This window comes from Pristis pectinata, chromosome 4 (genome assembly GCF_009764475.1).
Source record: "Pristis pectinata isolate sPriPec2 chromosome 4, sPriPec2.1.pri, whole genome shotgun sequence".
NCBI lineage: Eukaryota > Metazoa > Chordata > Chondrichthyes > Rhinopristiformes > Pristidae > Pristis > Pristis pectinata.
Window position 1 is genome coordinate 49,027,666 of NC_067408.1, and position 20,366 is coordinate 49,048,031.

General features: G+C 44.7%; 1 protein-coding gene across 2 annotated transcripts in view; it reads right to left on the minus strand.

Moving 5' to 3' along the window:
• LOC127569568 (fibroblast growth factor receptor-like 1) overlaps window positions 1-20,366 on the minus strand; it is a 135,429-nt gene that overhangs the window by 71,658 nt on the left and 43,405 nt on the right. For both annotated transcript variants that reach the window (XM_052014329.1, XM_052014328.1), the window contains exon 3: window positions 1,290-1,562. In XM_052014329.1, the coding sequence (XP_051870289.1) occupies window positions 1,290-1,562 (273 nt within the window). The remainder of the gene's footprint in view (window positions 1-1,289; window positions 1,563-20,366) is intronic.

The window sequence follows — 20,366 nt, forward strand, 5'->3', positions numbered from 1 at the left end:
CAACCGTCTGCGAGGGTGCACACTCGGAACCCCACCAGGGTCATAATCTCACCTTTACTTACTCATTCCCTTTAATTTTGCCCTTTAATTGTAGCCTAACCCTTCCTCCAACAACTGTGGCAAAAAAAATCCACCAGCTGAATAGAGGGAGATATGCATCTAGGGGAATGTGCAATGTTCATTGGGATTGTGCAAGAGAAAGAGTGGTCACTTTGTAAGTTCCTACAACCTACCAGTAATTACAGATAAGCAACAAGTACAACAGTGACTTCACTTCACATCGCTTGCATTACACTTTGGGGTGTTGTAAGGATGGGAAAGACTCTATAGTTGCAATTGCAAAGAGCTGGTCATTGACTTTCAGGAAGTGGGGTAGAATACACATCCCTGTCTGTGTCAGTGGTGCTGAGGTGGAGATTGTTGAGAGCATCAAGTTCCTAGTTGTAAATACCACCTCTGACTTGTCCTGGTCCAGCCACTTAGAAGCTATGGCCAAGAAAGCATACCAGTGCCTCTACTTCCTCAGAAGGCTAAGGCATGTTCCTGATGACCCTCACCAATTTCTAATAGATGCACCATAGAAAGCATCCTGTCTGGGTGCGTCGCTGCTTGGTATGGCAACTGCTATGCCCAAGACCTCAAGAAATTGCAGAAAGTTGTGAACACAGCCCAGTCTATCATGAAAACCAGTCTCCCCTCCATTGACTCTGTCTACACTTCCCGCTGCCTTGGGAAAGCAGCCAACATAATCAAAGACCCCCCTCCCACCCCGGTCATTCTCTCTTCTCCCCCTTTCCATTGGGGAGAAAATACAGAAGCTTGAGAACACGTACCACCAGCCTCAAGGACAGCTTCTACCCCGCTGTTAGAAGACTCTTGAGCCCACCCCTTATACGATAAAGATGAAGTTTTGATCTCTCAATCTACCTCGACATGGCCCTTGCACTTTATTTGTTTACCTGCACTGCACCTTCTCAGTAACTGTATTCTGTATTTTTTTTAACCTTTTGTACAACCTTGACGTACTTGTGTATGGAATGATCTGCTGGATGGCATGCAAACAAAAGCTTTTCATTGTATCTCGGTACATGTGACAATAATAAACCAATTACTAAACCAATTAATTCTGCTTGAAAGCCTTTCAGTAGAAGTATTCACAGGTATAATGGTACCAGTAAGGTATCACCTAAGATTTGTTATGTGACCTGACAAGGTTTGCAGGTTTTTCATACAACTGAAAAAGAATGAACTATTCCAAAGGTAGGGCCAAAAGCCACCTGTACACTTACTGATGATGATTAGGGTATAGTTGAGATGAATGCTGCCAAACCCATTAGTTGCTCTACAGACGTAGACTCCTGCATCCTCCACTTCCACCTCCTTGATTTTGAGGCCCTGCTGAAGGACTCGGAACCTTGTCCAACCGCTGTGGATGGTGCGTCCATCTTTGATCCACATGGTCAGTGGCGGTGGATCGCCCTCCACCGGACAGGCCAACCTAATCGTGCGGCCCAGCTTCACTGGCTGCCGGCTCTGCACTTTCTTAGAGATCCTCGGAGGACCTGGGAATAGACAGCAAAGAGAATCAGCGGTCAGTGATGGTGAAAATAGAAGCCGGCTTGAACTTAAAATCGCACAAACTCATTAATTCTAAATAGCTCAGTCCCCCATCTTCCTCCTGAATCAAACCAGCAACTTGATGTTCCAGGACAGACAGAGGCAATGTGTTGAGGGGTTGGTTGGTTACTCCGCTTCCAGCTGATTTTCTGGCATTGTCCATTGACCGGAGTGGCCTTGATTTGGAATGATGCAAGATCCATTGCTACACTTGAGGTCTTATGTGTAAATACCTCAGAATGCAGGGTGAGACCAAGCCGCTTAAGAAACTCAATGGATCAGGCAGCATCTGTGGAGTCAAAAGAATGGTTGACATTTAAGGGTCGAGACCTGCACCAGTCCAGATCCCAGCATCTGCAGTCACTTGTGTCTTCAGAATGTAGGGTATTTTGTTGATAAGAATTTGAATCCCTTACTGAATCCCTTACATTAGAATTTGATCCCTTACTGGTGTACTACCACCATTATTATGGTGAAATAATCATATCTGCTGGGCCTATGGCACTTGTTGTAATGTTTAAGTGTTTTCCTCTGATTCTGTTGAGCCGTTAATGATGAGCAGGTCTCTATTTCACTGCTGAGAAGTTCACTTCTAAAGGCACTGAGTGGTAGCAGCTCCACTTCTGACATTCAGTTCCAGTGAAGCCAATAGAACTGGATTTTGGAAGTGGACTACAAAGCACGGCTGCTACCACATTGCACATTTGACATGACCAGATCGGGATGTATATTCAAAGGGGCACATGATGACTGAGAGTAGATTGGGAAACAAAGAAATTGGACAGTCTGAGAAAATCACGCCCCTCACTGCCAGAAATATGACATTTGAGGGCAACATGTTATCTAGACTCCACATACCTAGTTCACACGGTTGCCTTTGTTTTTCTCTGCATCAGGCAACAGAAATGAAAAGGGTCATATGTATCCCCACCCTTACTATCCCGATAGATATTCACCTGCTTTGAATTCATGCAAAAAGGTTTCTTTTTTCCCATGCATCTGAGGAGATTGGAGACCAGCACACAGATGACAGAGGATGCAGCAGTCTGTAGAGTGCCAGTCATCCCAGCTTTAGGAGATGTGAAGTCATCCATGGATGGTGAGTGCTAGGAGGGGTGGGGGGGTGGTGTCAGAGATGAGAGTAAGCCAATACAGGCCGGAAGGATGTACTGTTAAGAAAGTGGCCAATGCAGTAGGTTAAGTCAGCAATGTTAGCAATACAACTGTCCCCCTTGTGTGTGTGTGTTTGCTTGTATATACTGTATGTGTGTGTGTGACCATGTTATGCCTTTCCTGGTTTCCATTGTATATGGCAATTGTTCTGTATATGTCAAATGTCCATGCTCTAACTTATGTGACCTCAGAAGAGCAGATGAGAAAGGCCGTGCCTGTACATTTCAGGGTTTCTTTCATCGCCACTCGAACATGTTGAAAGCTTCCCACCCCAAACGAAGGCACAGTTGGTTTTTCAGTCAGACAAGGAGTGTATACAATCATCCATCGTTTATCTTCTCATGATAGTGCTCCTAGTGGAAAGTCGTAGAACACTGGCGAACATTGAAGACCCAACTCTGTGACTAAGGCTCTTCACCGCATTGGGGGTCATTCATAGTTCTAGCTTGCCATTGCACCTGGTTTCCGTCAGGGCCAATAGGCACTGTCTGCTTTGGATTTAAATGGAGGTGATAGGTCAGCATTCACACATGAATATGACCACCCACCCAATTCCATTCCTTAAAAAAGAAAGAAAAACGGCAGTTTTGTGCACAACAGTGATACATTATCCCAGATCATAAAGTGCTTCTCACAGCATTTGCCGTGCCAACCATCCATACACACTCTTTATTTATTCAGCAGGGCAAAGGTTAACAGAAAGTGAAAACACCACGTGATGTTTTACTGAAATGGATTTCAGCTTCAAGTCTGTGTTTCTTGGAAGAGGTGATGCCCGCACTCTTCCTGTCTTGTGCTTCATTCTTTGAGTTCCCGGTTCTGACTTTCCTTCCCTGGAGATTCTTTTGCCGCGTTTATGTTGGAATGTTCCTATGCCAGAGTCCTGGCAAGTGTGTACCTTGGAAGCTTCTGCAACAGCACATCTATTCAAATAATTTCCTGTTGCGTTACCAGCTTATTCCAAACAGCAACCTTTTATTTTCACTTGAGTTGTGAATGAGGCATTTGAGACGATAGTTTGTTAATGAATGAACAATTTTGTTTGCAGGGCGCAGGGCAACATTGAGAGCAAAGTAATTTCCAGGACTTTGTGACAATCACTGTCATTTGCTGCTTTCCACATTCCACTTCCCTCCTTTCCCCACACTATACTGATTCTTTTAAGCTTACATTGGTACCAGTGGTCCTACGATCCCTTGAGCAAGCAGCTTTTCCCATTGTGTGAGTTTAGACATTGACTAACTGTAATGAATATCACAACTGAGGCTCATAGTGTTCCTCCCCTAAATCAACACATGTTCACCTTCCAGCAGAGGTGGCTATATAGTAATCAGAGACTGCTCCCTAATAATTACCCTCTCGACATTTAAACGACACTTGGATAAGTATATGGATAGGAAAGGCTTAGATGGGCCAAATGCGGGCAAATGGGACTAGCTTCGGTAGGCACCTTGGTTGGCATGGATGTTGTGCTAAAGAGCCTGTTTCCTTGCTGTATTACTCCATGACTTTCCTCCCCTTTCCGTTCCAGGACTGCTGATGCCAATTGTACTTAAGATCGGCAAACTCAGCACAGACCAGTGTGACAATATCCATTTCTACAGCACTCCTTGTATATAGAACAGAGTCTCAAAAAAGCTGCAGAGTGTGGAGGCAACAGGGTCAAAGATAGAGAATACAAGGAGACTATGAGGAACCTTTATAAAACATTGTTTGAGCCACAGGTGAAGTTCAGTTCTGGGCACTGCACATTAGGAAAGATGTAGAAATTTTCAAGGGGTGCAGTAGAGATTTATTAATGTGATTCCAGGGGTTTTAATTATGACGCTTGACTGGAGAGGCTGAGATTGTTTTCCTTGTAAGATCGGAAGTTGTAATAGAGCGAAACTGTTTGTTTCCATTGGTGGAAGGGCCAAGAACCAGGGGGACATGCAATAAGGTTCATAGAGTCATAGACAGAGCATGGAAGTAGGCCCTTCAGCCCTCTGAGTCAGTGCTGACCATCAACCATCCATTTACACTAATCCTACCCTAACCTATTTCATTACATAGAACAGTACAGCACAGGAACAGGCCCTTCGGCCCACGATGTTGTGCCGAACTAATTAAGCTAATGACACCTAATCACTTCTGCCTGAACATGATTCATATCCCTTTATTTTATTCTCCCCACGTTCCCATCAACCTCTCCCCAGGTTCAATCTCTCACCTACACACTAAGGGGCAATTTACAGCGGCCAGTTAACCTACCAACCCACACATTTTTGGGATGTAGGAGGAAACTGGAGCACCCAGAGGAAACCCACGCAATCACGGGGAGAACATGCAAACTCCACACAGACAGCACCTGAGGTCAGGATTGAACCTGGGTCGCTGGAGCTGTGAGGCAGCGGCTCTACCAGCTGTGCCACTGTGCTGCCCCAGAAGGTGACTGGCAAAAGAACCAAAAGTGACACAGGTCAAGCTTTTCTCACAGCGAGTGTTTAGGTTCAGAACGCACTGCCAGAGTCGCGGAGACCGAGTCAACTGTAACATTGAGAAGGGAGCTGGATAAAGATGCGAAAGAAAATAATTTGCAGAGCTACAGGGAGAGCACATGGGAGTGAGGCTCCTGGATTCCTCTTGCTTGGATCTGGTTTTGTGGCTCTGTGAGAAAGAATTTTAAGAAATAACTAGGAGAAGGGCTTTGGGGTAATGGAACTGAAAACACAGTTGGCCAAATACAAGGGATTTTTTTGAGTAACTTTTTGGAACAGGAAGGGAGATGACAAGGTTAAAAAAAAATGAGTTGGAGCTCCAGACAGGAGACCTATAATGGATAAACAACCTGGTGACGTCTACAGCAGAAAATGCATTGGCCAACCAAGCCAAGGTGGGAAATAAAGACTTTTATTTTTTAAAATAATGTTTCTTTCTTCTTCCTAATGAATTGGGCTGTTTTGGAAACGATAAAAAAAGGAAAAATATGTAATTAAAGCAAAATCAGTAAAATGGCTAACAATAAAAACAAAGATATTTAGAATTCTTTCTTCTGCCAGCTCCTTATTCAAGATTATTTATTTCTACAGTCTGAACTGATAAATACACATCTAATCCAAGTATAAGTTTTATAGAATCCTAGAACGGAATTATGATCTATCAAATTATTTCCACTTTTTCATATGATTTAGAATCTTTAAGCCAGGCATAATACTTGCAACCATCATCTTGATCCAATGAAAATATTTCTCCTCTTTCTTCATGTTTTTAGATTCTCTTAGAGGCTGAACATTGGGAACTTGCTGCCTACAAGGGCAGCACAGTGGCACAGCTAATAGGGCTGCTGTCTCACAGCTCCAGCGACCTGGGTTCAATCCTGACCACTGGTGTTGCCTATGTGGATTTTGCACATTCTCCCTGTGGCCGCATGGGTTTCCTCTGGGAGCTTCAGTTTCCTTCCACGTCCCAAAGACGTGCAGGTTGCTAGGATAAAAGGCCACTGTATATTGCCCCAAGAGTGTAGAGTGGGCGGGGGGGGGGCGGTGGCGGGGGGAGGACTTGATGGGAACATGGACAGAATAAAATGGATTAGGGTTGGATCAGTGTAAACATGGGCGCTTGATTGTTGCCATGGATTTGGTGGGCTGAAGGGCTATTTCCATGCTGTATGACTCCGTAATTTTATGACTAGCTGACCCAAGTCTCCATCTTCATTCTCACCCTTCTCATATCCTCACATCTCACCCAAGCAGTGAGGAGAAAGTAGAACCTGAAACCCCCTCAAGCTCTATGATACTCTGGGATTTTTGACTTCAACTCATGTCTAGCCTCTCCTGATCTTAATTGATCCACCAGTAGTAACTATGCCTTCAGGTGTCTAAAACCTCAGTGCCTGGAAATTCACCCTGGTCGGTAATGCTGAATGTGTTATTTAGTAGTGGCTGTGCATAAACTCAGCTTCCAAACCTCTGTTCCAAAGCAATGGTTGGTGCATATTTGCACTTAATGCTACTAAGTGGGGATGAATTTCAAGAATAAATTCTCAAATTTCCTCCCAAAATCTCTAAACCTCTTTCTTTTCTCTGAAATATTATTTGTTTGAGTGTATTTTTGTTCCAGTATCACCTTGTGTGGCTCACTGTTGAATCATGTAGAAGGGTGGCACAGTAGTTCGGTAGGTGTACTGCACTGCTCTAGGGATCTAGGTTCAATCCTGGCCTCTGGCGCTGTCTGTGTGTGTTTGCACATTCTCCCTGCAAGTGTGTGGAGTCCCCCAACTGCTTCAGTTCCCTCCCACACCCCAATGTTGTTAGGTTGAATGGCTACTGTAAGTTGTTCACAGTGTAGGTGGGTGGTAGATGAATCTAGGGTGTATTGGATGGGCATTTGAGCGAGAATGGGTCAGAGGGAAGTAAATGGAGGAATGGGATGGATGGGATTGTTCTGAGAGCCTGTGTATACTCCAATGTTGTGAGAAAATATCTGATAACCACTCCTATGAAGTGCCTTGGAGTTTTTTGTTCCTTGTTAAGTGCACCATTGTCTAGATATTGGAATTAATTCATTTTTACTGCACCAAATGGGTGCTGCCTGTACCATTAACACTCATCTGTTTTCCTTACAAAAGTTGCAAAATTGGCCGAAATTCCTGTAAGGAACTGGTAAGCTGTTTTGCATGTAGAGTTGTGTTAAAACATGACTTCTGCAGTTCTCAAGGGCACCTTGCCTAATTGCCCACATCTGCAGACACCTTGCTCAGCTCAGTTCTGGGTCTGGAGGCTGATATGATGGTGGTACCAGTTGTTGCACTCTGTACAGGTTCAGATCATTCATACTCCCCCACTCACGAGGGCACCTATTCTTCTCCCATTACAGCCTCTCAGGCAACGCACTCACATGTTCCGCAGAGCCAGCCGATTCAGACTGCTCCTTCGCTTCTCCCTGGGCTGCTGTCTAAAGCCGGACCCTCCAGGGCAAGAGATTCTCATTCATCACCTTCTTCATCTGTGGGACCTCTGGGTGAGAGGGAGCAGTCTTCTGGTAGCCAGACTTCAGCCAGATGGGATAGGCTTAGATGTCACAGATTCATATAGTCCTGGCACGTGGAAACAGATCCAGAAGCCCAACATGTCTATGCCGACCAAGATGCCCTTCCATGCTATTCCCATTTGCTTGCATTTGGCCCATACCCCTTTCCTATCCATGCACCTGTCCAAATGCCTTTTAAACATTGTAATTGTACCTGCCTCTACCGCTTTCTCTGGCAGCTTGTTCCATATACCCACCACCCTCTGTGTGAAAAGGTTGCTCCTCAGATCCCCTTTAACTCTTTCCCCTCTCACTTTAAACCTACGCCCCCTGGTTTTAAACCCCCCCCCCCACTCTGGGAAAAAGACTGTGATTATCTACCCTGTCTATGCCCTTCATAATTTTATAAACCTGTACAAGGTCAATCCTCAGCTTCCTTTGCTCGAGGGAAAACAGTCCTAGCCTATCCAATTGCTCCCTTTCTAACTCAAACCCTCCAATCCAGGCAACATTCCTGAGAATATTTTCTACACCCTTTCCAGCTTAATCACGTCCTTCCTATAGCATAGTGACTAGAACTGCACATAATACTCTCACCAACAATTTGTACACCTGTAACATGACATCCCATCTCCTATACTTAATGCTTTGGCTGATGAAGGCAAGCACACTGTGTGTCTTCTTCACTACTCTGGCTCTCTCTGAACTATGTACTTGTACCCCGAACCAATTAACCTCCCAACAGCATGTCTTTGGGATGTGGGAGGTAACCGGAACACATGGAGGAAACCCATCTGATCAGAGGGAGATTGTGCAAACTCCACACAGACACCTCCCAAGGAAGAGTTAGCAGGGAGGCAGCAGCAGCAGTTCTGCTTGATGCACCACTGTGCTGTCCCTTTAAATATAGTGCCAAACAGCTTTTATGTATTATTGGTGTCTCAAAAAACAGGCAAATGGCTTCGATTTCTAGGTATATATAACCACAAATTGTTATTAAACCTTTCTTCTTGTTTGGTACGTATCTGGGCTTTTTCACACCTCCTTCAGTCTACATATCATTCTTATCTCTTTCTTCTGGAGAGATGGTGCAACGTTGCTTGTGACATAAGATATCTTTATTAGCCATCTCTTTCTTCTGGAGAGATGGTGCAACGTTGCTTATGACATAAGATATCTTTATTAGTCATCTCTTTCTTCTGGAGAGATGGTGCAACGTTGCTTGTGACATAAGATATCTTTATTAGTCATCGAAACACACAGTGAAATGCATCTTTGCATAGAATGTGCTGGGGGCAGCCTGCAAGTGTGGCCACGCTTCGGGCGCCAACACAGCATGCCCACAACTTACTAACCCGTACATCTTTGGAACGTGGGAGGAAACCGGAGCACTCGGAGGAAACCCACGCAGTCACAGGGAGAACGTAGAAACTCCTTACAGACAGTGGCTGGAATTGAATGCGGGTCGCTGGTGCTGTAATAGTGTTATGTTAACCGCTACACTACCGTGCCTGCCATTGTCTACATAGTGAAGGCCTGAGAGGTCAAGGCTGAAGGCAGACAAAAGCTTAAGAAGATTGAGCGAAATGAAGGAAGGCAAGCTGAGGAAGGTAAAGACAGTGCAGGAAAGACAGACACATAGGAGGGAAATATAACTGGCTGATGCCAAGTAGAATGGACATTAAGTTCTAAAGGGTGGACCCAATATTCCTTTCAGGACTTTATCAGAATCATTTGTGGGATGAGGGCATTGCTGGGTAGCCCATCATTTATTGTCCTTCCCTAAATTCCCCCAATGATGGTCAGCCAACATCTTGAACTAGTGTGGTCCATGTAATGTAAATGATTCGGGAGTTCTAGGATCCTGACCCAGCAATGATGAAGGACCGGCAATATAATTCAAGGGGGATCATGTATGACTTGAGGGAAACTTTCAGGTCGTGGTGCTCCCATGGTCCTTCTGCCCTTGTCCTTCCAGAGATCATAGAGTCATACAGCACAGAAACAGGCCCTTTGGCTCATCACATCCATGTTGACCACAAAACACATGCTTTCCTTTTTCATCTCCATCAACTCCCCCTGATTCTACTGCAACATCATCCACTGCATTTGGTGCTCCAAGTGTGGCCTCCTCTACATTGGTGAGACCAAACGCAGACTAGGTGACCGTTTCACAGAACACCTGCGCTCTGTCCGTAACCATGACCTGCATCTTCTTGTTGCCAATCACATCAACTCCCCCTTCCTCACTATCACTGATATGACAGTCCTCCCTTCTTCCCTTTCCTAGCCTTTTTCTTTCCTCTTTCTTCTCACCTTTGGCCCATCTCCTGGTGGATCTGCTCTCCCCTCCTCCTCCTCACCTGCCTATCACTATCCCTTCCCTGCATCTACCTATCACTTCCCTGTGCCCACCCCGCCTCCCCTCTTTTGTCCACCTATCACTGCTCTGCTTTTCCCTCCTATATATTGGGCTTCCCCCTTTTCCTGTCTTCAGTCCTGAAGAAGGGTCCTGACCTGAAACATTGACTGCCTGCTTTTCTCCACGGATGCTGCCTGGTCTGCTGAGTTCCTCCAGCATCATCGTGTTTTTTATCTAGATTCCAGCATCTGCAGTCCTTTGTTTCTCTTCCCCCTGATTCTTCTCCCATCCACCTACTCTTGGGGCAATTTACATTGGCCAATTACCCTGCGTCTTTGGGATGGGGAAGGAAACCGAAGCACCCACAGGAAACCGGGGTGCGGTCCATGCAGACAGTGCCCTAGGTCAGATTCGAACCTGGGTTTCTGGAGCTGCGAGGCAGCAGCATTAACTGTTGAGCCAATGTGCAGCCCCTAACTTGGCAGAGGTCATGAGGTTAAATGATGGAAGAGAAGAATCCTCAATGAGTTGCTGCAGTGTATTTAATCAAAAGTACACACTGCAGCCACAAAGGGCAAGTGTGGGGGTTATCAACATTTAGGCGGTATCACTGGCTGTCAGTCAAATGGCCAGCTTTATCTTAAATGGCGTCAGACCTCTTGTTTCTTCTCAGACGTGCACTCATCTAGGTAAGTGAACAGTATTTCATTGCACTCCTAACTGGTGGAAAGGGTTTGGGAGCTGAGTCACCAACTGTAAAAAAAGCAGCTTCCCACTTGTTTGTGTGGCTGTAACGTTTATGTGACTGGTCCAGTTAAATACTTGGGCAATAGTGACTTTGTGATGGATTCAGTGATAGTAAGGCTTTTTGAATGTCGTGGGAAGGTTTTTGCCTTGAACTTTCATGGCACAAATGTTATTTGCCACTTCGTGGCAAAAATGTTATTTGCCTAGCTGGAACATTCTGCAGAATGTTGTTAGAAGTGGGCACAGACTGCCTCCTTACCCGATGAACTGCAAGTGGAACTGAACACCACAATCAGCAGAGAACACAGTGTGGGGTAGGTTGGTGATGAATTAGCTGGAAATATTTGGGCTTGCAATACTGCTCTGAGGAATTCCTGCTGTGAAACTCCTGCTGGGCTGCGATGATTAGGTGTCATCAACTCCAACAACCTTACTTTGTCCTATTTGTGAAAACCTTGATTCCCAATTACTTCAATTTTACCAGAAGGTCTTATCCCACACTAAATGAAATACGGCCTTGATGTCAAGGGCAGTCCCTCTTATCGTACTCTGGAATACAGTTCTTTTGTCAATGTTTGTACGTGGGCTGTAACGAGGTATGGAACTGAATGGTCTTGCTGGGATTGCAGCTGAGAATTGGCATGCTGGTTATTGGTAGGACTACTGATGACCCTGTCAACCACTTTTCAGTGATTGATAGTGAACTGGCTGAGCAGCAATTGGCTGGCTAGCTCGACATTGCCTCATTATTTGTCAACAGGACATTTTTCTGCTTTCTCAGGTAAATGCTGGTTTCGTAGCTGTACTGTAACAGCTTGTCTAGAGGCATGAACAGACCTTTAGCACTACACACAGTGTGTTTCCAACCTCAGCTGCATAATTAGATTAAACTGAACTAGTTCAATATTGATTTCTGGAATGGTTTGGAGCTCAGGAGGATGCCAAGATGGATCATCACTCCAGCTGATGACACAAGTGTGCCAGCCTTGTATTTTATACTCATTTGCTGTACTCTAGCACCAGGATGATCATGGAATCCCCTCTTCTTATAAGCTGTTTAAACATTCACCACCATGTGTGTCTGAAAGTTGCTGGAATGCAGAGCATTGATCACAGAGTTATAATGAAAGGTAGCTCAGGATACACATCTTTGTTATTTTAAATATGCTACACAGAATGGTTAAAATAATCTATAACTACAGGAACCTTCACCATTTACACTGTATATTGTTCATTTGTCTGTTTTTATGCCAAATAAATATATCCTGATTTACAGTCCATATTAAGTCTATATTCACTCTACCTTTGCTGGTGAAAGACAACCATATGAGAATGCATTTTCCAGTGCAAAGGGAGTGGTCAGTAACATTGCTACCCAGCTCAGTCTATCCAATATAAAACCTTTTCTAATAGACTGTGTCCTTGTGGGATGAAAGATAGAGGGGAGATTAAACACAGTCCAATTTTAGCAACCACATTTTACAACTGTGGCCCCAATCCCCAGAGTGAGGATCACCAAAGCTTCTGTCAGCTTGCAAGAATCCCAGGCTAGCAACTGACAGGAATACTGTAGATTGCTTAAGAAGAAAGGTGAAATGTGTCTCAAATAAATGCATTAGCTTTCTTCTAATGAAAATGTCTGACAGTTGGTTAATCTGCTTCTAGTTGCAATCTGTTCTCCATCTGCCAACTCAAGCTCGCCCACTGCATCTCATTTTACTGACTACCATTTAGGACGAAAACAGTGGGACAAGCTCAGGAAGACCAGATTGTCTTTCTCCCCCTTCTCGTCAACCCCATTAATCACCACTGCTTACAATTCACCTCATCTCCAGCCCCTGCCACAGAAAAGGTCAAATAGATACATCAGGATTTGGTTCTTGGCTCTTGGACTTGTTGGGCATCTGGGCATGAGATGGCATTGAGTCATAGCTAAAATTGAAACTCAATACTCAATTCGTCCTCCTCCTTTTACAAGACCAATGATTGGGGACTTTAGTGTATCTACTCCTTACCTGGTTCTGTCATTCATTTTGGGATCTGGCTCAACTACATCAGTTCTTTTAGGCCTCACTATCTCTGACAAAGCTCCTCAGGGGTTGCTTCTGCAGAGCAATGTTAACCCCACTTTTCTCCACTACCAAGGATCTCTTCCTCTCTCCAACAACTAGTATGAATAATCAGTGAATTTATGTGCTGTCCCAAGCCCCTTCATAGAAATGGATACATCCATGTATTGGGGATGAGTCAAAAGGCTTTATTGCAGGAGGTAGGCTTGAAGGAACACCCCAAAGTAGGAAACTGAGGTGGAGAGGTTTAGGGGACATAATCTAGACAACTCAAGGGATGGCTGTTGAATTGTGGGGTTAAGCAAGTGGGGGTGGGTGTAAGGCCAGAATTGTAGGGACACCAAGCTCTCAGAAGGTTGTGGAACAAGTGGAGGTTGGTGACAAAGGGTGGGAAGAAGGCATGGTGATTGGAATAAAAGCATCAAAATGTCAAAGTTGGGGTTTTCCTGAACTGGGAACGAAAAGTCAAAATCTAAGCTGAGTACAATAGTGAGGGAGAACTAACATACAGTGTATCTTGCAATAGTTTGCAGGCAATTATAGGCTTTACATTATGGAAGATAGGTTTAGGCACCTGTTTTCCTGGATTCCAACCAGCCTCCTGTTGGTGCTGCAGGACCCTCCATCCAGGTCACTGTCTCAGTGGAACCTCCTGCCCACGTGCTGACAAATGGTCTGTGTCACTGGTGATCTGGACTACTGAATGGTGGGAGTCACATCTGTTCTGGAATTAGACTGAGGCTATCCTGGGCTTCATTCCAAGTGGCTGAGGTCATACTTGGGCTTGGCTCTGGACCTCGAAGGCATTGACACTGACCTTTGATTGCAAGCTAGGTTAGTCAAGCACCGTACCCATCCTCCCAAGCCTTATGCAAAATTGTCTACTCCCAAGAACTCTACCATTACAAACATTGGCCACCTTCTCCTATTCAATCACTACATTCTCCAACAGAACAGCTCACTGAACACCAATATGGGATGTCGACATATCTCTGGGCTGATTTGATTGTAGATCAGAATTTATCTGGGGCCAAAGTCAGTCTGTGACGTGAGTCTCCAAATTGGAACAGGAAGGGGCTGAAAATGTACTGTAGTCAATGCACACACAATGCTTGGCAGTCCAGCACAATACACACGGACGATACATGACCTGCTTTTATTACTAATTTAAAAATGTTGCTCCTGAGCAGGAAACCAACTGGTAGAAAGCTGGCCTCAAATTTCAATCTGTATGATTTCTGAAGAATCACCAGGCCGCAGATTCCTATTAAATCTCTGCCCTCTTACCCTAAACCTACGTCCTCTAGTTTTTCCCCAACCCTGGGAAAAATACTGTGTGCATTCACTCAATCTATGCCCCTCATGATTTTATACACCTCTATAAGATCACTCCTCATTCTCCTATCCCCCAATGAAAAAGTTCCCAACCTGCTCAACTTCTCTCCGTAACTCAGTCCCTTGAGTCCCAGCAACATTCTCATAAATCTCCTCCACACTCCTTCCATCTTAATGGCATCTTTCCTATAGCAGGATCACCAAAACTGAACACAATATTCCAAATGTGACCTCACCAACATCTTGTACAACTGCAACATAACTTCCCAACTTCTATGCTTAATGCCCTGACTGATGAAGACCAAGGTGCCAAAAGCCTTCATCACCACCCTGTCCACCTGCAATGCCACTTTCAGCGAACCATGTACTTGTACTCCTCAGTCCCTCTGTTCTACAACACTTCCCAGGGCCATACCATTCACTGTGAAAGTCCTATACTCGTCTTTCCAAAATGCAACACCTCGCACTTATCCAAATCCATTCCTCGGCTCACTAACCCAATAGTCAGAAAGGCCCTGCATGCCCAAGACCTTGCATCTCCAACCAGGGGTGGCCTCCTGTTGGAAGAACGAAAACTGGGGATGCTGAAGTGCCTGCCTAACGGTGTGTGATTGGCAGGCTCCAAGGCTTGTCTGTCATCAGAAGATCTGCCTCATTGTCATAGATGCCACCTTTTGGACTGAAGCTCTGGAGCTCTGGAGTTATTCAGCTGTGGTTCAACTAGCCAAGAGAATTGGCCTGAAGTAGAAGCATTGTGTGAGGGCACAACACTGATACCAAATGGGGTTTAAAATATAAACATAAAGGCATTCATTGTGAGAAAATAATAAAAAAGAAATGAAAGGTACAGATGAAATAAATGAAGGAATCCTTTATGTGTGAAATATTGTGTTACCCAACACATAATCTTTTAACAGATTTTATAAATCACTGAGTGAAGCCAGTATTATTTCTTCATCACTTACTTGACCTCTGCAGCACTTTGAAGTTACCTAATGACACCTTGAACCGAACATTCTCCGTGGGCCTGAAGCACTGACAGATAAGAGGTTCCAGAAAGGGACTCGGAGCAAGGCCAACTGGCTGGGCTTAAATCAGGTCTATACTAGATCAATAAGCAACACTGGTAAAAGATGTTCCTGGTTGCAGGGTGTAGGATTGGGCCAGGGGTTTGAGCACCTTCTACCAATGGCAGGAAGCTGAAAAAGTTGGTTGACTCCTTCTGAGCTAAGGACACCATCTCCACAGTGTCCATATGAGAGAAGTCTTACCTCAGATGCATGGGGATTCAGTCAGTCTGATCGGAATGGTTTGAGTGGATAAATGGCCAAACCACAGAGTTGTATCAAAAGATTAAAAGTAGAGGGATGATGGTTGAATACACACACACACACACACACACACACACACACACTTCTCCCGTCAGTTACACTAAGAAAGCCAGTCACAAAAAACCTTTGATAAAATGACAAATAGTCTGAGTGGTGTATGCATCAATGATCAAAAATTTAATCTACACTGGACTGACCAAAAGGTTTTTTCCCTCTTTCAATGTCAAAAGCGTATCAGCTCAACCTTAAAGGATTTGAGTCCAATGTTCCTAAGCCAAACTTTGAGCTGGACTTAACAGCATAATTGTGGGGGACTGCCAGTGTCTTCCAGGATGTAAGATTGAGGTGTAGCCAATGGATAATGGGAAGTTGAAAAGGAAACCTTGCGGAAAAGTCTTCAGCTCTAGAAGGAGCTATCTGCATTTTGCAGGAAGGTGCCTGATTCCCTCCAGGATTGAATCCCAATTCCTGGGAGTACCATCAGAGATTTATCAGGCTGTGATGAGACATATTCCTGTTCTTGGTTGGCTTGGGTTCAGTAGAGGCTGGGTGGATTCCCCCGGGAACATCTTGGATCTCCCTCAGACATCCTGCTCAATTTAGGAGCTTCTGGTGGGCCACGTGGCAGATGAAATCCCTGAGGGCAATCCGGGGGTTTACCAGCCCTTCTTTCCAAGGAATGTCAATGGAACATTTTCCAGGCACACCTCCTACCCCTCATCCTGTTACCTTGGAGGGATATCCTGCCATGGGGCAAAACGTAGGACCAAAGGGCAGTAATTTTGGCAAGGGTTGTTGTAAAGCAGCATTGGAAATGTAAAGCTGTAAAAGAGATTGCTGACTCACTATCCCCTACTTTATACAGAAATAGTCCAACTACCCTCAGTCTATTTAAATCCCAAGTCATTCCTCTGGGGGTTGGTGGAGGCCCTTGGTGTGATGCTCTTTCTGCACGCAGAGTCTTGCCTATTTTCTTCACCTAACCAGGCACTCTCCATCTGTCAGTGCGATGCTGGCTTCATGCTTGGGCCAATAAAATATAAAAGAAATTGTGAATTTGTACAAAGGATTGTTAGACCGCAGATGGAGCATTACGTACTGTCCTGGAAGTCACATTATAGAAAGGATGTGGAGGTTTCATACAGTATTAGAGGACAGAGAAGTAGCAGTTGTAAAGAAAGTCTCCACCTTGAGTCCTGATGAAGGGTCCTGGACTTGAAATGTTGATTGTTTCTCCTTACACAGATGCTGCATGACTTGCTGAGTGTTTCCAGCACCTTCCTTTTGTATTTAAGGCTCCGTTTTGCCTGTCCTGAACATATCAACCAATGTGAATCCTCTCATCTTTGATTAAGATACAATGATTAACTGGCTGCATCACGGCCTGGTAGGGTAATACCAATACATGAGAACGCAAGAGGCTGCAGAGAGTAGTGGACACAACCTGTTCCATCATGGGCATAGCCTTCCCCACCATTGAGGATCTACTTGAGGCACTGCCTCAAGAAGGCGGCATCTATCATCGAGGATCCTCACCATCTGGGTCATGCTCTCTTCTCACTGCTACCATTAGGCTGGAGGTATAGAAGCTTGAAGTCCTACACCAACAGGTTCTGGAATAGCTACTTTCCTATAGCCATCAAGTTCTTAAACTGACCTGCACAACCCTAACCCTACCTCAGCAACGGAATACTACGGACTGCCTCTTGCATTACCATGGACTTGTGTTTAATTCTGTTTTTTTTTTGCACTAATGTCTTGTTTTGCAGTCTTCTTTTCTTTTCTGTCTTCTAAATTTTATGTGTAACTTATGTTCTGTGTGCTGTTGTCTGAATCTACCTGCTTGTAATGCTGTTGCAAGCAAGTTTTTCATTGTACCTGTACCTCACTGTACTTGTGCATATGACAATAAATGCGACTTGATAATGCAGAGAAGTCACTTTTAACCTTTACTTGGAATTGATTGAAGATAGGGCAAAAATCCCATGTACAAAGTTGTTGCCACTGGGGACCTCACCTTGCATAGAGTCAAATTGAAACCAGGCCTTGTAGTAATCCCCATTACTTGATTTTCAATACTCCTACTCGTTACGCATAATTGAAACCTGGTTAGCCGATGATAGATTATGAGCAGGAATTTATCAAAAGTATTCAAGTGGGAGACCATGACCCTGCTTAAATATTTTGAAACCACTCATTCACTCAAAAGCACAGTTCTGCCACTTAGTGTCCTGAAAAATGTGTGACCACGTCATTGCCATCAAGGCTTGTAGTACCAAATGCAACTAATGTTTGTCAAAGCTGCAGCCTTCTGTTAGCCTATCTTCCAGAAATACTTCCTTTGAAATCACATGCCATTTAACCTGGTGACAAATTATGTCAGATATTTTATGTCAGGGACTTTAAGGTAGGTTAAAAACAGACTGGGAACATTATTCAGCATTATGAATGCAAAGGAAATTTAGAATCTTCCTGTTCCTGGTTTGAACTGCTGCTTGCTCAACAATGCTGCAACATTAAAGTATCTGTGTGTGTGTGTGTGTGGGGGGGGGGGGGGGGGGGGGGGGGGGGTTTGGGGGCAGCTTGTTGCAAAGATTCCTGTTTTGTATTATTATCAAACATAGTAGGTTTGTATGAGGACACATACATATTTGGTTCACCAGTCTGAGTTCAGTTAATGCTTCAGTTGCACAAAATATGCCACAAGTACAGAGACAATTTAAATTCAATGCCAAATGAAAGCCAAGTTCAAGACAGCCTGGGGCAGGTAGGGAGATAGAACAGAGGCTCTCTGAACCTGGCGTTCTGCTGAGAGCACTGAATTTACCCTAACATTACAGGATAATCGTTCTGACAGTTTATCTGCAGAGGAGTGCACAAGGAGGGATCAAGGAGTGGAGGTAGGGGAGATCTAGAGTGGGGAGACAAGCCTTCTCTAAAAGCAATGGTTTTTCCTATCTACTGGTACTGATGACTTGAGATAAATCAGATTCCTGGGCTATTGCACCCATTTGCAAACAGGTTCATTTTCCTGTGGTCACATACAATAGCAAGAAAATAGCTGCATAACAGCAAGATGGATGCATGTGTGCAAGGTGGGCAGATATTAGAAAACATCCCCAGTTCAACCAATACCTTCAGATAAACACATCTGCATTTTGTTGAGGGCTCTTTGTTCCTCCTGGTCTGCCTCCTATGCAGGCTCTCAGGCAGGTTTGCTAGGGTGGTTCGGGAGGGTTTAAACTAGTTTGCGAGGGGGATGGGGACCCGAGGGGTAGGTCAGAGGAAGAAGCAGATGTGGAAAAGTCAGATCTAACATGTAGAGAGGCTTTGAGGAAGGAGAAGCAGAGTAACAGGGTATAAAAGTAGAAAGGTGGATGAGCTAAAGTGCATTTACTTAAATGCAAGAAGTATCAGAAATAAGGGTGATGAACTGAGGGCTTGGATAAGTACATGGGACTATGGTATTGTGGGTCTTGCAGAGACTTGGCTGTCACCAGGGCGGGAATGGATATTGAATATTCCTGGATTTCAGTGTTTTAAAAGGGATGGGGGGGGGGGTGGAGAAGAGGAGAAGGGGTGGCGTTACTGGTCAGGGATACTATTACAGCTGCAGAAAGGGTGGATAATGTAGAAGGATCTTCTCTAGAGTCAATATGGGTGGAAGTTAGGAAAAAGAAAGGAGCAGTTACGCTACTGGGAGTATTCTATAGGCCCCCCAGTAGCGGCAGGGATACTGAGGAGCAGATTGGGAGGCAGATTTTGGAAAGATGCAAGAATAACAGGGTTGTTATCATGGGAGACTTCAACTTCCTAAATATTGATTGGCACCTGCTTAGTGCCAAAGGTTTAGATGGGGCAGAGTTTGTTAAGTGTGTCCAGGATGGATTTCTGTCACAGTATGTTGACAGGCCGACTAGAGGGAATGCCATATTAGATCTAGTGTTAGGTAATGAACCAGATCAGGTGACAGATCTCTCAGTGGGTGAGCATTTGGGGGACAGTGACCACCGCTCCCTAACCTTTAGCATTGTCGTGGACAAGGATGGGAGCAAAGAGGACAGGATGATATTTAATTGGGGAAGGGCAAATTATGAGGCTATAAGGCTAGAACTTGAGTGTGTAAATTGGGATGACATTTTTGAAGAGAAATGTACTATGGGGATGTGATCGTTGTTCAGGGATCTCTTGCAGGATGTTAGGGATAAATTTGTCCCGGTGAGGCAGAGAAAGAATGGCAGGGTGAAGGAACCATGGGTGACAAGAGAGGTGGAACAACTAGTTAGGAGGAAGAAGGCAGCATACATAAGGTGTAGGCAGCAAGGATCAGATAGGGCTCATGAGGAATATGGAGCAGCAAGGAAGGAACCTAAGAAGGGGCTGAGGAGAGCAAGAAGGGGACATGAAAAAGCTTTGGCAAGTAGGGTTAAGGAGAATCCCAAGGCTTTTTTCACGTATGTGAAGAACAGAAGGATGATGAGAGTAAAGGTAGGACTGATTAGAGACAAAGGTGGGAGGATGTGCCTGGAAGCTGTGGAAGTGGGTGAGGTTCTCAATGAATACTTCTCTTCAGTATTCACCAAAGAGAGGGGCCTTGATGATGCTGAGGACAGTGTTGGTAAGATTGATGTTCTAGAGCATGTAGATATCAAGAGAGAGGATGTGTTGGAGCTGTTAGAAAATATTAGGACAGGTAAGTCCCTGGGGCCTGACGGAATATTCCCC